The sequence below is a fragment of the Protopterus annectens genome, chromosome 2.part1 (assembly GCF_019279795.1).
Source record: "Protopterus annectens isolate FY-2018-M chromosome 2.part1, PAN1.0, whole genome shotgun sequence".
NCBI lineage: Eukaryota > Metazoa > Chordata > Ceratodontiformes > Protopteridae > Protopterus > Protopterus annectens.
The window spans coordinates 335,287,014-335,307,628 of NC_056729.1; the positions used below are offsets into that span (position 1 = coordinate 335,287,014).

General features: G+C 43.6%; 1 protein-coding gene across 1 annotated transcript in view; it reads left to right on the forward strand.

The window, feature by feature from the left end:
• The window catches only part of ANAPC4 (anaphase promoting complex subunit 4), a 1,069,940-nt gene that overhangs the window by 639,254 nt on the left and 410,071 nt on the right, over positions 1 to 20,615 (forward strand). Inside the window, exon 18 of the mRNA XM_044062163.1 lies at positions 1,445 to 1,501. Coding sequence (XP_043918098.1) covers positions 1,445 to 1,501 — 57 coding nt within the window. The remainder of the gene's footprint in view (positions 1 to 1,444; positions 1,502 to 20,615) is intronic.

Here is a 20,615-nt window from a genome sequence, read left to right on the forward strand (position 1 = left end):
TATTCCCAGATTTAGTTTTAAGAACAGTAGAAACTTGAAACAACGTTTATGCTATAAGTAACAGATTGAATGAAAGATTCACTTCACAGCGTAAAGGTACATATGCCTGTAGGGCATGTAAGATTTGTTCAAGTATATGGTCCACTTGCATGGTCAAACATCCGCTGCATTTAACACCTATAGAATTTAATTTTTTTGCTGATTGTTGCACCAAAAATATAGTGTATTTAGCTAAGTGCAACCCTATGCAGTGCATTCTACATAGGTAAAACTTAACCGTATGTTGAAAGAGGGGGTTATGGAGCACTTAAATGATATACGCAACAATAAATCTACAAATGCACTAGCTAAGCATGTATCTGACTGTGGTGCTCAGCACGCCTTTAAGTTTTTAGTATTACAAAAAAGTAATGAAAGCCTTAGAGAAGGAGACATTTGTAATGAGACTGAATGTATAGAGCTAAGGTGGATAGTTGACTTCAAGGCTTATGCTCCACCTGGTTTGAACAGCGCTGTTTCTTTAAAACCTATTTTAAGGAAAAGGGGCTTGCCCCACTGAGTTGTTATTGCAAGTTTTTATTGGTTGCTTTATATATTTAAACTGTGAATGTATTTTTAGTTTTTATTAAGGACTGAAGATGAGGGTAACCTCGAAAGCGCTCACCTTTTATTGGAATAAAGTGTGTTTAACTCTACAGCAAGTACGCCTTTTTCTTTGCAATATATTCGTGTTTTGGGTTTATTGGTTCCATCACTTTCTTACTTTTCAATTATTCATTCACTCAGCTGCAGTCTTGATGGATTGAATTGTGCATATGCATATATATATATATATATAAATATATATATATATATCATGTTTTCATATATATATATATATATATATATATATATATATATTTATATACATACATACATACATACATACATATAATTATATTTTCTTAGAGTACATTTTCATTAATCTGCATTTGTCATTTTGGTTATTTATTTGTAGTATACTTCAGTTTTTTGCATGAATAACTGATTATGGTTCCTGAAAAGTGCACTTTTATAGCAGCATCTGTCTGGAACCAGCTTGAACCTTATACTGACTGATGTAGAAAAAGGGAGAGGGAGCTGCTGGAGAAAAGTTGTCAGATTTGCCATGCTCCCAATGTGATTAAGCATGCATGTAAGTAGTTACTGGACAAATAGCTTCTACTTTGAAGATGTAGTAGTGTGAAGAATAAGGTAGACAGTTTTGCTATTTTTTTTTCATCATCATAAAATTGTTTCTAAAATAACTTTTAGGTGGTTATGGGGACATAAGGCTTGGATCACTAATGCTGAAATGTTGGTTCCACACTGCATGTCTGAATCCACCCTTTTACCACAGCTTTATGATGCATTGTACAAGTATTTATATATCTGTTTCTGAACCATGCCTTTTTTTTTTACCTAGATGTCCCAGAGAGACACTGTATTTGTTGCTGATTTTCTATCTGAGCACTTTAATGAGGTAAGAGAGGCTACCAGCTGCATGCCGATGGTAACTTCCATAACGTTTGTATTGTTGGTAAAAAAGGACTGGCATGTTATAAAAGCCTGATAATGAGTGACTGTGAGAACATTGTCAAAATGAACTTCATCCTGCAAGTACTCGGGATAGCTGATCACTAGTAATTCTTTGTAAATGCTCTATAGGCTTTGGTTGCTGCTACATCTCCATGTTTTGCCTAGTGGCGTCCTCCATGTGAAGATAATGTATTTATTTATTTATTGACATATGTTGACCAGGAAAGTCCACTAGATCAGAAACCCATTTTCAGTGGAGGCCCAGGGATAAAAGCTCCACAAACAGTTTGTACAAAGTACCAAATTTAACAAAAAATAACATCGAAATAGCATATTGTAGTACATTTAAATGTGAAGAAATATTACAGTACAGTTCTAAGTTTACACTAATGCAAAAAGTTTGCACGACTATGTATGGCACAGGGATTAGTTGCCAACCAATATCAAATATGCTTTATGATAGTACACTTACATAGATTAAGGAACAAGTTTAATATAGCAATAACCCACGCCTGGGTGTGGGTAATGCTGGATTTACCCACAGTTGGCGTGGTTTGGTCCCGAGGGTGAAGCCCGAGGGACCAAACAAAGACAACCGTGGGTAAATCCAGCATTACCCACACCCAGAAGTGGTTATTATTATATAATGACATTATTTAAGAAAAGAAATAATTACTTTTCTTAAATAATGGCATTGTATAATGCCTCTTTGCTGCCCTTCCGCAGCTGTCTGGTGTTCAGCGGCAGTTCTGATGTACTGCGCATACCTCGCAGTACATCAGAGCTGTGGGCAAAAGCAACGGAGAATGCAAGATCTCCATTGCTTTTACTGTCTCGCTATGTTAAATGGGTTTAACATGGCGAGACAGCTTAAAATAAGCAACGGAGATCTCCGCTTTATTTTAAACTGTCTCGCTATGTTAAACCCATTTAACATAGCGAGACAGGTTAAAAGCAACGGAGATCGCAAGATCTCCGTTGCTTTACATTGTGTCGCTATGTTAAAGGAGTTTAACATGGCGAGACAGCTTTAAAAAGCAACGGAGATCTGCGTTGCTTTTTAAACCTGTCGCTATGTTAAACTCTTTTAACATAGCGAGATTATGTTATACTAACGGAAAAAGTCCGGGCGACCGGACCTTTTTCCGTTAGTATATTGAGGGATTTACAACGGGCACGCTGGTTGGGCTGGCCAATCAGCGTGCACGTTTTAGAGGAGGCATTGTATAATGTGGCTTATTAATTGTATTACAAGGAAAAGAGGGATTATTGAAGTAATGGCTTTTTAAAGCTGATTTAAATGTTTTTAAATGGCCAATTTGAGTTATGTGGGAGGGTAGGGTATTCTATAGTTTAGCAGTGCTATGGGAGTATAGACTTTGTCCAGCTGTTTTATTGTGTTTGGTAAAAATTAAAAGCTGTTTGCTGGAGGATCTGAAAGTTCTCATTGGAATTTAACGACGATAAAGTTTGCCTAGTTTAAAGTGAGTTTTCTTTACTGTGTTGAGAATATGTGGCTCAAAGGTGAGTTTATCTTTGAATGTAATGCCCAATAATTTTGCTGTCTTCAAAATTTCGATTTCTGTATTATCTAGTGAAAACATTTTGAAATAGACAGCTGGTAGTTTTGTTGAGAAAAGTAAGAGTTTGGTTTTGGGAGGTTAGCAATACTTGTGCATTGTTTAGCCAGGTTTCTTTGGTTTTGAATGCACTTTGTGTGGCTGTAAGGAGGTGTAAGAAATTGAGGTTGCTATGATGGTAGAATCATCAGCATATTGGATGAGTCTACTTTGTTGGGAAGTTTTGTGAAGATTGTTGATGAATGTATTAAAGAGTGGGGGAATCCTAGAACTGATCCTTGTGGGACTCTTATATTATTTACCTGATACTTTGATAGTTCATTTTACCATTTGACTGATTGTTCCTTATTGTTTAGATAAGAGGAGAACCAAGTAAGAGAGTTGGGGAAGCAACCTAGCTTTGCTAGTTGGTTTATGAGTTTTGTATGTGACACTATCGAAAGCCTTTGACAGATCCAGTAAGATTACTGAAGTAAGGAGACCAGAATCAATGGCTTTGTTTACAGTTTCAATGAAAGAGAGAAGGGCTGTGATAGTGCTATGAGCAGGACGGAAACCATATTGGGTGGGGGCAAGAAGGTCATGTTCAGTAGTTATCTGTACACATTTTTCAAAGATATTTTGATAATGGAGAGAGTATTGAGATAGGCCGATAGTTAGAGAGGTCATGGGAATTTCCATCTTTATGCAATGGAGTTGTAATAGAGTATCTGATGTTGTTGACCTTCTTTCCATTACTCATTGATGGGGGTTCGATTCCTAACCCTCGGAACCGAGTCGGCCTATTACCAAGTTCGCACCAGTCAAAAAAAACTCTCAAGCTAAGTCTCTACCCAGAATGCCCTTCTCCCTGTTACCTCAGATCTCATTTGCCGTGTTGCCGTAAAGCCGCGTTTCAGCCGAGCTTTTAGCTAAGTGAAACCTTTTTGATATTTGTGTAAAAAATTTTGGTTATCTTCATATTTTATTAAGCGGTTAGTATTTTTAGTGTCATTTCTTCTGTCTAACCTTGTTCTTTCCTCTCTACCCGTTGTTACCGTTGGTAAACTTTCAAGTACCATTGTTGGTACGGCCTTTCCTCACTTACCCTTGTGGTATTTCTTCAATAGCATAGTTGGTATTGTTTCTCCTGTTTAACCTGTTAGCTTTAACCTTTATTCAGGTGTTTCCTTTTTCTTCTCTACATACCACTGTATTGTTATATTTGTGATTTTGTTGAATGGAGTTGACTTCATTATAGTTGTATTATACAGTTGACCTGTGGTGTTTTTCTACCAAGATGTCGGATAAGAAGGGTACTTCAGGTTTTAAGCATTGTACTTCTTGTAAGGGCAAGTTACCCAACAGTGATTCTCATAATGACCGTTTATACTGTTTGGAAGTGGCCCACCTTTCGGTGCAGCCTCCATGTGACATTTGTCAGAGTTTCAGCCAACACAACTCTTAATGAGCGCAAAAATGAACTCATTCTGAAAGGGTTACTCAAGTCTCCCTTCTCAGAGGCCATTTCTGCGATAGAGGTCTCAGTCCGTCCTTCTAAGGACAAAAAGAGACCCCACTCTGTTCCTTCTTCACCATTGGGTGATCTCTAAGTTATCGTCGGAGCATAAATCTGTCTCTTTGGATACGTCTTCTTTGGCTCCGACCATCTCAAAACCTTCTATACTGAAGCCTGCTTTGGCACCAGTCCTGCCTCCAGCACCGATCATAGACCTTACTACACATATTTTGACTTCGGCACCTGTAGCCACTTCGGCTCAGGACACACCTTCGACTATGCCATTAGTTTCCATTTTGGAACCGACCGTTTTGGCTCCGAGTGCCACTTCGGCACAGAGCGTTGTACTGACTTCACTGGATTTTACTCCTTTACTTCTGGTCTCGAAACTAGAGACTTCAGTGCCAGCAGACCTTGCACCATGGACCTGATACTCCCCCTCCATAGAACCGTTTCTGGGCCAAGCTTATAGGCCATTCCTCGAACATCCTGACTGTCCGTCTGGAGTATCCACTAGATCCACCAGGAGCCTTTTGAAACACGACGTGGTGTGTCTTGTAGACCAGCTGTTGTTAGCCAGGGGGATTCCCTCACTTTTAAAACCCATCCACCTGCAGGACTTGGGTTGCCTTATTCACGGACTCCATCTTACACTCATCCTTCGACCATTTCTGTTCCAAAGCCTTCTGCTCCGACATCCTTCTTGGAACCCATCACCTCGGCGCCTACGGTGCATCTCACTCCAGCTCTGAGTTTGTCCCTTTGGTCTTTGGTTCCCGCTGAATTGGTCCTCCCTCAATCTGGGGATTGAGGGATGGGTGGGCTGGCCCAGGGTACATAGCCACCTCTCTCCTCTGTTCCGTCCTTGGAAATGATGGCTGCATCCGCGCCGATCCTGCTTGAGGCTCCATCCGTGGGGGTGGGTTCATTGGAGTGAGGTGTGACCCCAGTTCCAAGGTTGTCTTTCTCTGTTCCGGGCTCCCATCCCTCTTTGGGAGGGCCTGACTTCCGCGCAGTGGAGAGGGCTCTTGCTTCTGGCAGCATGTCGGAACCCCAGTTTTCACCCCCTGAGCTACAGCTGTCACAGATCACTCCCCCGTGACACTGGGCAGAGAAGCTGCAGGACGCCCCTGTTCATGCTACCCAGTCTTCCAATTCCTCCTCAGAGACCCCCACTGAGGAGCTCCCTCAAAAGAAGATGTGCAAGAGGAAGCACATGGACTCACCCGAGGAGTCCTTAATGGAAGACACGGATTACGATGATGGTGAAGGGTCCCCACTGTCACCTCCTGATGATGTCTCCTTCAGAGACATCCCGGAGATATTAAAGCAGAGAGGTGACTGGAAGCCCTCCTACCCTTCGTCTGAGGGGTCCATGTTCCTTTAGGCTTTTTGTGCCCGGCCTTCTACCTCTTTGGTGACCCTGCCTGCTGACGAGCTCATCCAGCTCGTTGTGCAGCATGCTTGGAAGAACCCATTGAGGCGATCCCTCGGAGACCAGACAAAATTCTTTCCCCTCCCGAGGAGAACCTGCACTAGTCTAAAGGTTTACCAGTTGATGCTATGGTAGTGGCAGCAGCCACGAAAAAGGACTTGGCCCAGGAAAGTCCCGCTGTCCATCTGCCCAACAGTGAGTCCTGGAAAGTGGACAGACTTGGGAAGCATGTTTTTGCATCAGGGACCTTTGATATACGGTCCCTGAATTAGTTGGCACATTTTATGAGGCCCCAGAGGGACTTGATCTCCGAACTCTCTGGGATGCTCGCAGGACAGTTGTCTGATGAGGTCAGGGACAAAGTGGCTTTGCAGCTCGCAATCCTGGAATCAATATCCAATTCGTCCATGAGGTTGCTGTCACACGTGACCGAAGGGGTGTCTAGAGCAGCGGGTTTGGGCATTGTTATGAGGCGTCATGCCTGGATGCGCATTTGTGACCGTGCGGATCCCTTCAAGTCTTCCTTTTTCTGAATGCTCCCATCAAAGCTTGTCCCTTCTTGGCTCTAAAGTGAAGGACACGCTAGCCAGGTGCGAGCAAGATAGAAAAACCCTGTCTGCCATAGGCCTACGGTTTTCCAACCCTCAACGTACCTCCTCCAGGAATCAGACGAGTGGGGAAATGTGGCATGCGAAATCTCAGGGTCCTTTCTGTGCCGGACATGGTGATGATACTCCCAGAGGCAGAAGGGGTAACAATTCTGGAAGACGCCCCTATAGAGGCAGAGGGGGGTCCTCGTAACCAAGGCTCCAGGGACTCTTTTTCTTGACAGCTTTATCAGTGCTCCTGAGGGGCGCCCAATTGCTTACCTCTGGAAGCAGTCGTGGGTCGATGTTCATCGTGTTATCCTGCTGCAGTCATCAAACTTGGGTTATCCTGCCGTCAGGCGGTCCCGCAGTCGGCCCGAATTCCAAAGTCTTGGTCCGGCGTCATTTGCTGTCGCTTCCTCCCTGACGTCAGTGCGTCAGGGGTATATAAGAGGCATCCGACGCCATTTTCTTCAGTCTTTCTTGCCGCGCGGTGCCCGAAGCAGAAGCAGTTCGCAAGTGCCGGTCGGCCAACACCTGAGATTTTCGATTTGAATTTCAGTCCAAAGTCTTCAATAAAGCTAAGTACCCCATTGGGGAACATTTTCTTGCCTCAGTCCGATGTCAGAAAAAGTTAACAATTGCATTTCTTGTGGGAAGCAAATACCTCATAAGGATTTTCATTCCTATTGTATTCCTTGCCTAGGCCCAGACCACGACGTCACAGGTTGTCTGTTTTGCGCTAGGTTTAATAAACGCACTATCAAATGCCGTTTTGACTTCGCACGGCATTATTTTGGTAGGAAATTCAATTATATCATGCCGTCGGAGCAGCTGACGACCGCAATTCTTAAAAAACGCAAGGATAAGGACAGGCAGCCTAGGAACAAGCCAGACCCCAAGGCCTCAGCTGAGCCTGTCGCCGGTTCTCCGGTTTTCAGTGAGGTGCCTACACAGCCCCTGACGACCGCAGAGCTGGAACCCCAGACAGCTGTCAACTCCCACGCAGAGTCTACTAGGCCGACGCAGCCACCTACTGACACCAGAGCAGATTTAGACACCGGTGCAGAGGAAACACCGGTTACAGAAGGTGTCTTCAGACCGACTACACTCGCCATTAAATCTTATGCTAAACTTAAAACTCCTTTAAAACCTAAGAAAACTGTTCATCAGTCAACAGGTCAAGGCCTCATGCCTAAGAAACAGATGCTTAAGATGGCTGAAGATTTAATTACCCTTATCAGGGGTTCCCATCCCCCTCCTGATAAAAGACCAAGACAAGAAGTGGATTATGCATCCTCTGACCAGGTTTCTCTCTCCTCAGATTCTTCTGAAGAACAGGATTCCACTTTTCCACCTTATGAGGATTCTGATGCTGAAGACTCTATTCCCTCAGCATCTCCCCCTGATACTCCTTTGGGGAAACATTACATACCATGAGGGAACATTTCCACTGGGAAGGCCAGGTTTACTCAGATCCTAAGAAAAGGCTCCGAGAGTTCCTTCTATTACCCCAGCACAGACCTCTTGCTATTCCACCTGTTTTAGATATTGTGGATGATGTCTACTTGGAGTCTAGTTTAAATCTAGACTCTCTACCTCCTGCTCCAGCTAAACCAGACAGATACTACAGAGTAACTGACTCACACAAATTCCTTTATAAAAGCCGTGTAGCTGACCCAGAAACCATATCCCAGGGTCCTAAGGGAGCAAAGGCTTCTATGGCTAAAAATCCTGAGCCCTCTGAAAGAGATTCCAGAGCCCTAGATAGATGGGGAAAGAAAATATACACCTCTGCAACTCTGGCTATGAGAGCATTAAATTGCCAGTTTCACATGTTGAAATATCAACAATTCCTGATGTCTCAGTTAAAACAAAAAATGAGCACACACTCAGAACAGCCTGAGTTCAAGGAAATGCAGGATCTGTTGCATGCAGCTGAACAGGTGGGCAAGCATACTTTACAATGCGGATTTGATTCACTGGAAGCTTCCTGTAGGGCAACTGTTGCTGGCTCAGTCATTCGTAGACATGCTTGGTTAAAAGAGCAAACCCTTCCTGACCATGTTAAAGCAAAATTATTAGATGCACCTTTACAACAGGATGTATTATTTGGTGTCAAAGCAGAAGAGGTTTTAAAGAAAATGGAGGATAAGGCTAAATCTATGCAAACGGTCAAGGATTTCTTACAGGTACAACCCCCTCGCTTCAGCAGAAATTGGCCAACAAAAAATTGGTCCTTTCCAGCTTCAGACAGATCACAGAGGGGCAAATACAGATGCCCAAGGGGCAGAGGTCAGTCACAGGGCCCTTACAAACCTCGCCAATGGGGTTCTGCTACCCAGAAAGGAGGAGAAGACAGGCCCCAAGCTAACAGAAGGCAGACACAATGACTCTATCCTCAAATGACCAAGCAAATCTCTCCTGGCAACACCCTTGGGAGGAAAACTAGCATTTTTTTGCAGACAACTGGCACATCATCACAACAGACAAATGGGTTCTAAACATTGTCTATCAAGGATACAGATTCCACTTTCATACCTTACCAAGGATCAAAGGAATGCCAAACCTTCCACCAAATCAATGGACAGAAAAACAAAAACAAATTACAGCCCTCATGAACATGAGAGCCATCCAACAGGTACCTACACAGGAGCAAGGACAAGGATTTTACTGAAGACTCTTCCTAGTTCCAAGAAAGGACAAAGCATGGAGACCCATTCTGGATCTTTCAATTCTGAACACCTATCTGCAAGTACCAAAATTCAAGATGCTAACACTACAGCAGCTTCTTCCCATGCTGGGCAAGAATGCTTGGCTAGTCATTTTGGACCTCAAGGAGGCATACCTGCATGTCCCTATCAGACAAAGTTGCAGAAGATACCTCCGCTTCATTGCAGGTTCAACACATTATCAATTCTCTACACTGCCCTTTGGCTTATCTACTGTGCCCAGGGTCTTCACAAAATGCCTGGCACCAGTAATTGCATACTGCAGTCAAAGAGGAATTCAGATATACCCATACCTGGATGACTGTCTTATTCAAGCAGAAAGCAAGGACATTCTTTTACAGCATCTGGCATTTGTCAAACACCTTCTAAGTTGCCTAGGGTACACAGTAAACGAAAAGAAATCAAAACTTGTGCTCTCACAAAACATAACATTCCTGGGTGCCAGCTTGAATACAACAGCCCAGATGGCTTATCTCATGCCAGACAAATAACGACAACTGTCTCAGTATTTCAAAATAATGGCAACAAAGACCCAACTCCCTGCAAGAAAAATTCTGCAGGCCTTGGGATTCATGGCATCTTGCATTCTACTAATACCATTTGCAAAACTGCATGAGAGGAAATTACAATGGTACCTGAAAAGTGTATGGACTCAGCACAGCCACAGCCTGGAAACAATGATACCACTCATTCCCTGCCTTCAACAGGAGTTTCTATGGTGGGCACAGGCATGTCACCTCAACAAGGGTTAGCCTTTCACCTTACCCACAGCCATGCAAACTATGACAACAGATGCATCGGACTTTGCCTGGGGAGCACACATGGCAGGACAGTGCATTCAGGGCAAATGGACTACAGATCAGAGACACCTGCATATCAATCAAAAAGAAATGTTAGCAGTGCAGAATGCCCAAACAGCTTTCAAGGACCTTCTACACCCAGGACAACTACTAATAAGGACAGACAACACCACAGTTACGTGGTACATAAACAAGCAAGCAATGTGTGCCCCCTTGCTTGTTTATGTACCACAGTTACGTGGTACATAAACAAGCAAGGGGGCACACATTCCTACCCTCCATACCGGCAAGCAATGACCTTGTGGAACACTGCACTGTCTTACCAGGTTCAATTACAAGCACAATTCCTGCCAGGAAAGAAAAACACATTGGCAGACGACCTAAGCAGAAACATCATGCATCCACACGAATGGAAACTAGATCCACAAGTATTTGCAATGATAGCTCAAAAATTCGGGACGCCCAGACATAGATCTGTTTGCAAGCCCCCACAACCACCAACTTCAAAAATTTTGCACAAGGACCTTCCATCCACTAGCTTGGAAAGTGGACGCTCTCTCATTCAGTTGGAAAACATTAACAGTCTATGCCTTCCCTCCACTGCCTCTTCTAGCAAAGGTACTGCTGAAAGTCAGATTAGAGAGGCCACAAATGATTCTCGTTGCACCAGATTGACCACGCCAACATCGGTATCCAATTTTAAGGACCATGGCCCAGGGCCCACCATGGATTTTGCCACAACTTCCTCACCTGCTCACCCAGGGAGACAATCTGATTCTACACAGCCAGCTCAAGACTTTAAACCTGGCTGCATGGCAAATTACCTAAACAATCAGCCAACACCTTTATCCAAAGCTGTTCTGGATGTCATTCTGGAGGCCAGGAGGCCCAGCACCAGGAAAACCTATTCAGACAAATGGAAAAGATTTTGCTCCTGGAACCAGGCTACAGGCCTTAAATCCCCTGGAGCCGAACATTCCTCAAATTCTACAATATTTAACTGAGATGTTACACAAAGGACTTTCCTTTTCATCTGTTAAGATCCACGCCTCAGCAATTTCAGCTCATTACTGCACGGATCCTCCTTTATTTTCACATCCACTCCTAAGACAGTACCTCAGAGGGGCTAAGAACTTAAAACCGCCAAGGAGAGCTCCAACACCTACTTGGGATCTCAACTTTGTCCTGGAAAAACTTACACTGCCGCCCTTTGAACCAGCTTTTTCAACTGATTTAAAATTTCTTTCATGGAAAACCGCCCTACTTCTAGCAATAACCTGAGCTAGAAGAGTCTCAGAGATACAGGCACTAATGGCAGTGGAACCTTTCCTCATTTTTCATCAAGACAGAGTTTCTCTATGAACTAATCCTTCCTTTATGCCAAAGGTGGTATCCAGTGTGGCCTTAAACCAAACCATTCACTTGCCCACCTTCTTCCCAAATCCCCAGAACAAAGGAGAAAGACTCCTGCACTGTTTGGACATTCACAGGCAATTACGTTACTACTTGGATAAAACTAAGGCTTTCAGAAAAACTGACCAGCTCTTTGTAGCCTATGCTACAAGATCACAAGGAAAAGCTATCTCAAAACAGACCATTTCTAAATGGATAGGACATTGCATACGTTTCTGCTACACACATCATGGGAAACCAGTACCTGCTAACATTAGGGTGCACACCTTCACCAAACACTATCACTTACCTCTTTACTTTAAGACTAGAGCTGGTTTTGCCACTGCAGTTTTGCAGGGCCTACTAGCCTCTTCTAACCCTGTTTGACTCCACCTCCCCTCCTTAGCTTTGGGATTCAACCCAAGTGTGATGACTGCAGCAGGGTAACACGATGAACATAGTACAGTTTTGTACCTACCATAAATGTAGATGTTCGAGTGTTCACCTTGCTGCAGTCCAGGTTACCCTCCCTCCATCCCCTCTGAACTAGCTGAACTTATCTCTACCACTTTATCCTATACTACCTCCGTGGTGTATTTGCTTGTACCTAAGGGTTTTGTTTTATTTTTATATAGACATATGTATGTATGTATATATATATATATATATATATATATATATTTTTTTTTTTTTTTTTTTTTTTTTTTTTTGCCTACCTTTTGGGGGCACCTGACATCTGGGGCAAGAAAAACTGAAGAAAATGGCATCGGATGCCTCTTGTATACCCCTGACACACTGACGTCAGGGAGGAAGCGACAGCAACCGACGCCGGACCAAGACTTTGGAATTTGGGCCGACTGCGGGACCGCCTGACGGCAGGATAACCCAAGTGTGATGACTGCAGCAGGGTGAACACTCGAACATCTACATTTATGGTAGGTACAAAACTGTACTTTTCTCTCTGCACCAAGCTGCTTGGGAATCTACCACCACCAATCGTTGGGTGCAGAACATTATCACTAGAGGTTACACCATTCCCCTTTCTTGTCAGCCAAAATTTCCAAGAAAACTTCCCGACGTTCCACCCAGTCAAAGGGAAGAAGCAGCTTCAGAGATTATAAAGCTGTCTCAATCCAACCAGTCTCACCAGACCAGCATGTTTACGGATTTTACTCTAGATTCTTTTTGATGCCAAAAAAGACAGGGGACTGGAGACGCATTTTGGATCTCAATAGTTTAAACAAGTCTGTCACCCAAACCAAATTCCGGATGGTCACGGTTCAGTCCATCCTTTCCTTTTTAAGAGAAGGCAATTGGATGTGCTCTGTAGATCTTCGGGATGCGTATTACCACATCAAGATGGACAAATGCTCCAGCAGTCTGCTTCGCTTCTGGCTAGGAGCCAGTCGCTACCAATTCCGTGCCCTGCCGTTCAGTCAATACCAATTCCGTGCCCTGCAGTTCGGTTTCTCTACAGCCCCCAGAGTGTTCACAAAATGCATGGCAGTGGTAATAGCTCACTTGAGACTAAAAGGATTCCGGGTGTTTCCATAACTAGATGACTGGCTCCTTACTGCCCCCACCGAGCATCTTCTGGTACCACCACCGCACTATGCGCTCTCTGGCAAAATTGTTGGGAATAACAATACATTGGAAGAAATCAAACCTTATCCCTACACAATGAATAGAGTTCATTGGAGCAGTGTTCAGTACTCAGTCTCGTCTGGCATCACTCCCAATTCACAGACTCCATTGATTGAAGCGTTCTATCTCAAACAACAGCCTCTGCAAGGGAAGTTCTTCATGCCCTATGGCTGCTTCAATTCCAATAGTGCCTCTAGCAAAGCTACATATGCGGATTCTGCAGTGTCTCCTTCTATGTCTGTGGTTCCCAAACTGTCACCCCCTCGATTACCAGATTTGAATAACCAATTCCTGCAAATAGGACCTGCTTTGGTGGATGAGGCCAAATGTAGATCTTTGGAGTCGCCCATTTCAACCCCTCAGCCCACAGCCATTGTGACCACGGATGCTTCCCTGATTGGGTGGGGGGCCATTTCCAGACAAAGACTGTCCACGGCACATGGTCCATCTCAGAGGCCCACCGGCATATCAGTGTTTTAGAACTGAGAGCCATGCTGTTAGTGTTGCAGGCCTCCCATTCGGCTCTCCCTTCTGGGACAATTGCAATTCAATCAGACAATATGCCAGTGGTCTGGTACGTCATCAAGCAAGGAGGAACCAAGTCCTACAACCTATGTCAAGAAGCCATGAGAATTTGGCAGTGGGTAATAGCTTCCAACCGCTTTCTGATAGCAACGCATATCCTGGGGAGCTCCAACGTGATTGCGGAGAAACTGAGCAGATGCATCCTCATGCCCCACAAGTGGTCCCTCAACCCCGAGGTGACATTGGTAATCATCCACTGGGGCCAGCCTTGCTGCGATCTTTTCATTTCCCCATCAAACACCAAGTGCAGCAGCTATTTCGCCCTACTTCCCCCGGAGGGGGAGTCACCAAGGGATGCTCTGATTCATGATTGGCCCACGGGACGTCTTTACGCTTACCCTCCCATCCCTCTGATCCCACAATTTCTAAAGAAAGCTGTTTGGTTCAGATGCAAGGTGATCCTCATAGCCCCATTCTGGCCTCAACAAGTTTGTTTCCCCTTCCTTTGGCCTCACCTAGTATACCCTGTGTGGATTCTGGACCCTCTACCAGATCTATTACTCACCTCCAAGGGTTGACTCACCCAAATCTGTCCAGTCTCAAGCTGACAGCTTGGTTTCTCCACTTCCATTAGTCGCCAGGCAAGCTAGTCTCTCCTTGCCTGTTTGAGACATCATTCTGGCCTCTCTCAAACCATCCACGAGAAGACTATATCAGGATAAATGGAAAAGGTTCTCCATCTGGTCCAAGGATAACATGCTAGACCCATATTTGGCTCCAGTTACTGCAGTGTGTCTCAATACTTGGCTAAGTTTTTTGATAATGGAGCCTATGCCTCTATGGTACGAGTGCATCTAGTGGCAATTTCCAATTTCCACAATGGTATAGATGGCACCCCTCTTATCTCTTTACGCCTTTGTAAGGCTTTCCTCAAGGGGACCTCCCATCTCATTCCTCCTGTCAGACAGCCCGTGGAACCATGGAACCTCACTCTAGTCCTTCAGTCTTTGACTCAAAAACCCTTTGAGCCTGCAGCTAAGTGTGACCTAAAGTTTTTGTCTTGGAAATCTTTGTTCCTGGTAGCCATTACCTCTGCCACATGAGTCTCGGAGCTGCAGGCATTGTGTATCAAGAGGCCCTATCTGGTCTTTCATAAAGTCAGAGTGTTACTTCGGACAAACCCATCCTTTCTTTCCAAAGTTGTTTCTGAATTCTCCATTAACCAGACCATTGATCTACCAGTGTTTTTTCTGAATTTTGCCAGTAGAGAAGAGTATTGCCTTCACTCCTTATAGCCGTACATAGACAATTGAGATTTTACCTAGACAGGACCAAACCTATCCGTAAATCTGAGCAGCTTTTCATTTTTTTTCCTGGACCCAAAGTGGGAGAGGCTGTTTCCAAGGTTACATTATCAAGATGGCTAAGGGACTGCATACATTTCATCGATTCTCTCCATAATGAACGCGTACCAAAAGTTAAAGCTTACTCTACTAGATCTATGACAACATCTATGGCATTCCATTCCAGGGCTTCCGGCTTCCATGGATGACATCTGCGCAGCAGCTACATGGGCTAAGCCTCATACCTTTATCAATCATTGCAAATTGGACGTGCTCTCCAGAGGGAGAGCTGTCTTCGGCTCAGTGGTACTCAGGAATGTTCTTCCATGGACCTCAAGGTAGCTTGGGATTCTGTCCCATCAGTGATGAATGGAAAGAAGATTAACAACGTCAGATAAAGAAGTTATCTTACCATAACGTTCCATCTGCGTTGTTCATCTTCTTTCATTCATCACTTCCCACCCTCCTTCCCCCTCCAAAGGCCCATGGGGGATGCTTTGGGTCTAAGTGGTGCCCTAGGTTACTTGCGCAGAAGTGGCCTCGGCTTTACTTCCTTTTCTTAGAAAACTCGATCTGAGGTAACAGGGAGAAGGGCGTTCTGGGTAGAGACTTAGCTCAAGAGTTTTTTTGGCTGGCACAAGCTTGGTAATAGGCTGACTCTGTTCCGAGGGCTCGGAACCAAACCCCCATCAGTGATGAATGAAAGAAGATGAACAACACAGATGGAACGTTATGGTAAGACATAGCTTCTTTTTTTCCACAACTGGGGGACATAACATTCTGAAATGAAGCAATTTATAAGAGTGCTAACTGAGTATGTGACTGCTTTTGCTGCAAGTTGTAAATACTCTGGAGGTAGATCATCAGCAGAAAGAGAGCAGGGTTTTAGTTTGGGTAGGAGTTTGAGTGTAAGAGAGGTGGATACTGGTTGAATTGTAAAGGAAGGGCTTGTTTGAGTATTGCTAGAAGGGTTTGAGGAAGGGAATGTAGTGTTGTCATGTATAGAACTGTTTGTGTCCTGGGAGTTTTAAGTTTATGCTAGTTGGCGAATCTTTGATTAGTTTTTGAATGGTAGTGATAAAATGAGTGTTGAAGTTATGGGCAATTTGTTGTGGGCTCTTGTCAGGTGAGGCAGTGCCCTGTATTAGTGAAATGTGAGTAGCTTTGACATTTACGCCTGTTTTTTAATGCTGTTCTGCATGTCATAATTATGAAATGATGTGCTTCACATTAGGATTCCTCAGTAAGCAAAGGCTCATGACAACTCCAGCTTTGCTGTATTTTGTTTTTTTAATAATCTCGTGTCACGTAGACTTAGTTAACTTCATCTTACAGAAGGCAGCAGTGTGTTTTTTTTTTTTTCAAAAGCAATTTGTTTTGTTTACATGTTGATATATTTCACACATGCACACTACATATATGTATGTATATATATATATATATATGTGTGTGTGTGTGTGTGTGTGTGTGTGTGTATACATGCATGTATAAATGTAAACTCAAACACAAAATGACACCACAGGTGATTTGAGGTTTATTGAACATTCAAGTCAGAATATGTAGGTAATAAGAATTTTTGGGCTAACACAGGGCTTCTGAGCAGGAACAGTACAACCTTTCACATTATTACATGTGAAAGTTTGTACTGTTTTATCTGAAGAAGTTCTTGAGAATTGCTAACCTGAGCAAGGGAGTCTCCGCTTCACTTATTCTGGCCCGTGGAAATAACAGTGTACACTGGAAAGTCACAGATAGAGCCCTAACCGGCACTAACCTTTATAGGTTGCCATTTGGACACTATCTTGCATGGCAGTTTTTCCTCCGTTTTTAGGTTAATCTGTACTGCAGTCTCAAATTCGGCTTCTTCCCCTGTCAAGATATCTGTTCTACTCAAGTTCACTTTCTTCTTTCGTCTTCTATGGACCCAGCAGCTGTTTGTCTAAAGATGTTGTATCCAGTGGTAGTGGCTAATTTTTGATGTCTTGTTCGCCTGATTTCATATCAGAGTTTTGCAGTGGACCATGAATGTTTAGTGCTCACAGTGCAGGGATATATTCAGATAGATAACAATTGTAAGCATGGGATATCTTTATCATGGTGTCTCCATTCTTCCAGTGTGCTTCTAGACCGTCCCTTTTCAGGTCCTTCCCCATCTTTGATGGGAATCATAGATGCACCTACCCTGTGTGGGGGTTGGACATAGTTTGAAGCGAAGGATCCATGGAACATTGTCACAGGCTGAAGTCCACCTGCACATAAATATTCTGGAGATGAGGGCTGTCCTCATGTCACAGGCCTTTCAGGACTCCGTTCCTCAGGGTATGGTAATCATTTACTCTTACTTTTTTCTCCTGCATAGCTGGTGATCAATGGGCTTCAGTGCCTCTCTTCCTTCATCAGTCTACTTATCCCTCCTGGCCTCCCCAGACTAGATCTAGAGTCTGGATTAATGAAGAGGTAGAGGCATCCTGAGACATCATCACACTGCTGCTGTGTTTCTTTTTAACTTCTTATGCCTCGTCGTCCCATCTCTCTCCCGGGTGCTGCTTGTAATATCTGAAAGGAAAGCATGCAATGGCAGTGTGCTAGAGTATCACCCCCTCCTCTAAAGCAGTTCATCCAGAGTCCTTCCCCCTCTTCAGACAATGTCCATGCTGTGACCCTAGCTTGCACTAGGCATCAAACATGGGGGGTGCCCAGGCAACTGCCCTTCCCCTTGGATTTGGCACACCCATCCTTCCTACCAGCATTTCAGGCTCCAGAGAGACTAATCGAACCTGTGTCACATAGGCAGTAGTCATGGCTTTATTCCTGTATGCTACAGCACTGGCTGTGTGATAACCATTCACTCTAACAGTATGGCTGTTATATGGTGTATCAACTGACAAGGGGCATGCATTCTTATCCAGTCTGCCAAAAAGCCATGATTTGGGAATGGGCCCATTGTCTTGACAGCTTCTCATAGCAACGCACAATGTTATTCATATTGATTACTGCTAAAGTAACCTAAGCTATATGGGTTATATCCTGCATCGAATGTAACAGCCGGCTAGCTTCCAAAGTGTCAGGGTGCTTTCCACACACCCAAACTGTTAGTCTGCTAGAGATGAGCTGATTAAAAGACTAGTTTGTACACCAAGCCCTTCAGAACTTTCCTGATGCTGAAAAGAATGCTCTTCTGCTGGCTTTCAAGGATTGACAGCTTGTGCAGTTCTATTACTTGGCAGATAAATTCCATTTGGGGAAAAACATCCACATATTAATTTTAATGTTTAAGTTTCTTGTTTAAGAAAATATATGTTAGGCTAGGAATATGTGTTTTTACTGGCCATCACTTTGCACTTTTCTGCTTGACAGTTTAAAAGTTGATTTAAACATTCTAAAACCATTTTATTCTGTGGAGAAACTGTTTTTAAATTATTTTTTGGGAAAAGTTACTTTATACTGCTTTTAAAATTATACCAGCTTGTAAAAATTAACAACAGATACCTTGTCTATCTTTTATTTGCATAATTTCAGTGGAATTAACTGTTGTCTTACTTTTAAATGTGTCTGATATGCATACTTGTGTATTCAAAGGAAGCTCCTTGTTTATATTTAAAAAAGAAAAGACAATGTTTATTTTACTAAGGTATTTATTTATGTATTTATTTTCTTTAAGAATTGGTAGGTTGCAGGCATTATAAGGTCCCGTGACTCAATGCATATTTACCAATAAAACCAGCATTGAAAGGAAGAAGACTTAGGAGGCGTGTGTGATTAGATGATGTAGAAGGCGTTTCTGAGAAGGAAGTTTTGATTGGCTGTATTTTATTATTTAAGTGTTTTAATTTGCTTGTTTTGTATGAATCTGATGAAGGATCAGTTGATCCGAAAGCACTTATCCTATTAAAGAATTTTTGGTTTTAGTGGTGTTGAACTTGTCATTGCCCTGACCGTGGTGACTGTGTTAATTATTCTGTGGACTGGATATTTAGTTTTACACAGTTCTTTAGTGGGAGGCTTCCTGTTATTGCTTCTCTCTCTCTCTCTATATATGTATATATATATATATATATGTATGTATATATATATATAACGAAAAACCATGCGTAGAAGCAAATCCCAAGTAGTGTTTATGAATAAATCCAAGAAATCCCAAACAGAGTGAAGGTAGAATGCACAGATGTAATGGGATCCTATCTCGCCTACATTCATGACAGATGGGTTCGGAGCCGATCCATCGGCTCCGACTCGGCAACTAATACACTAGCACGAAGTCTCTCATTGGCTGGGCTACTCCCTATCCCAGGATGCACTACACCTGCTTCCCCAGATCTTGTTTGCCGTTTAACAAGCTGGACGTGGTCTCGACTTGGCTGGAGCTAAGTGGTTCTTTTACCTTATTGGTCTTTGACCTAGGGAATTTTTTTTTGTCTATATTAACCAAACAGCTGTTTTAACAGCTATTGCTTTCTATTTCTTAAGTTTTTGTTGGAGTATTTGAGTGTTTCCAAATTTGTTTTATTCTGTCGGGCAAGGCCCGTTTAAGTTAGAGGGCCTTTGCCCTACCTTTGAGTGCTATTAGGTTTAATTATCTTTGGTTAGTTGTTTTTCGGGCAAAGCCCGTTTAAATTAGAGGGCTTTTGGCCGTTTAACTGTTTTCTAATTTTGTGAGGTAATCTTTCACCGGTACTCGCGCCAGTGTGTCTCGCGCTTTTCAGTTGGAGCTTTTTTGTGTATAGTGCTATACTTGTTGAGTAAGATTTCCATAGAGTTTTCTTACTTGTTGTGGCTTGTATGATGTCTAAGGAACAAAAGTCAGGGTTTAAAAAATGCACTCGGTGCAATTACAAGATGTCCATTACAGACAGTCATTCAATCTGTGTGTATTGTTTGGGGCCGAAACATCTGCAAGAGACTTGTAGCGTCTGTCATGCGTTCTCCGCTAGAGTTCTTCAAGAACGCAAGAACAAGTTGATATTGAAAGGGCTTATTGAACCTTCTTTTGAGGAAGCCTTAAATCCACCTGTTGCTTCCAAAAAGAAAAGATCGTCGGCTCCGACAAGTCCGTCGGAGCCGACTTCTAAAGACAAAATTGAGCTCTTCTTCCTCGGCTCCAGTCACTTCGGGGGCCAGGGTCGGAAGGTCTGCCTCGATACCTCCTACGGCTCCATTGCCTTCGGAGCCGCAAGTGGAGTATCGGGAGGTGAATCACCTCCATCGGTTCCAATGGCTTCGGAGCCGGTGGAGGTGTGCAGCTCAGACTCTTCCCCCTCGGCTCCGAAGAAAGCCCCTTCGGCGCCGATGGTGGTCCATGCTGTGGTGGAACCGGCGCCGATAGCGTTGGAGCCGTTTCTGAGCCGGTCCCCTTCTCTCTCGGAGCCGAGAGGAAAGTCTTCTCGATTGTCTACCTCCTCTAAATCCTCGAGACTTTCAGATTCGGACCTGGATAGGGTTTTACAGAGGCTATTCCAATCTCCAGTCTTTACTAAAATGGTCTCGGCTCCAGCACAGTTTGCTTCGGAGCCGATCCCTCCTCC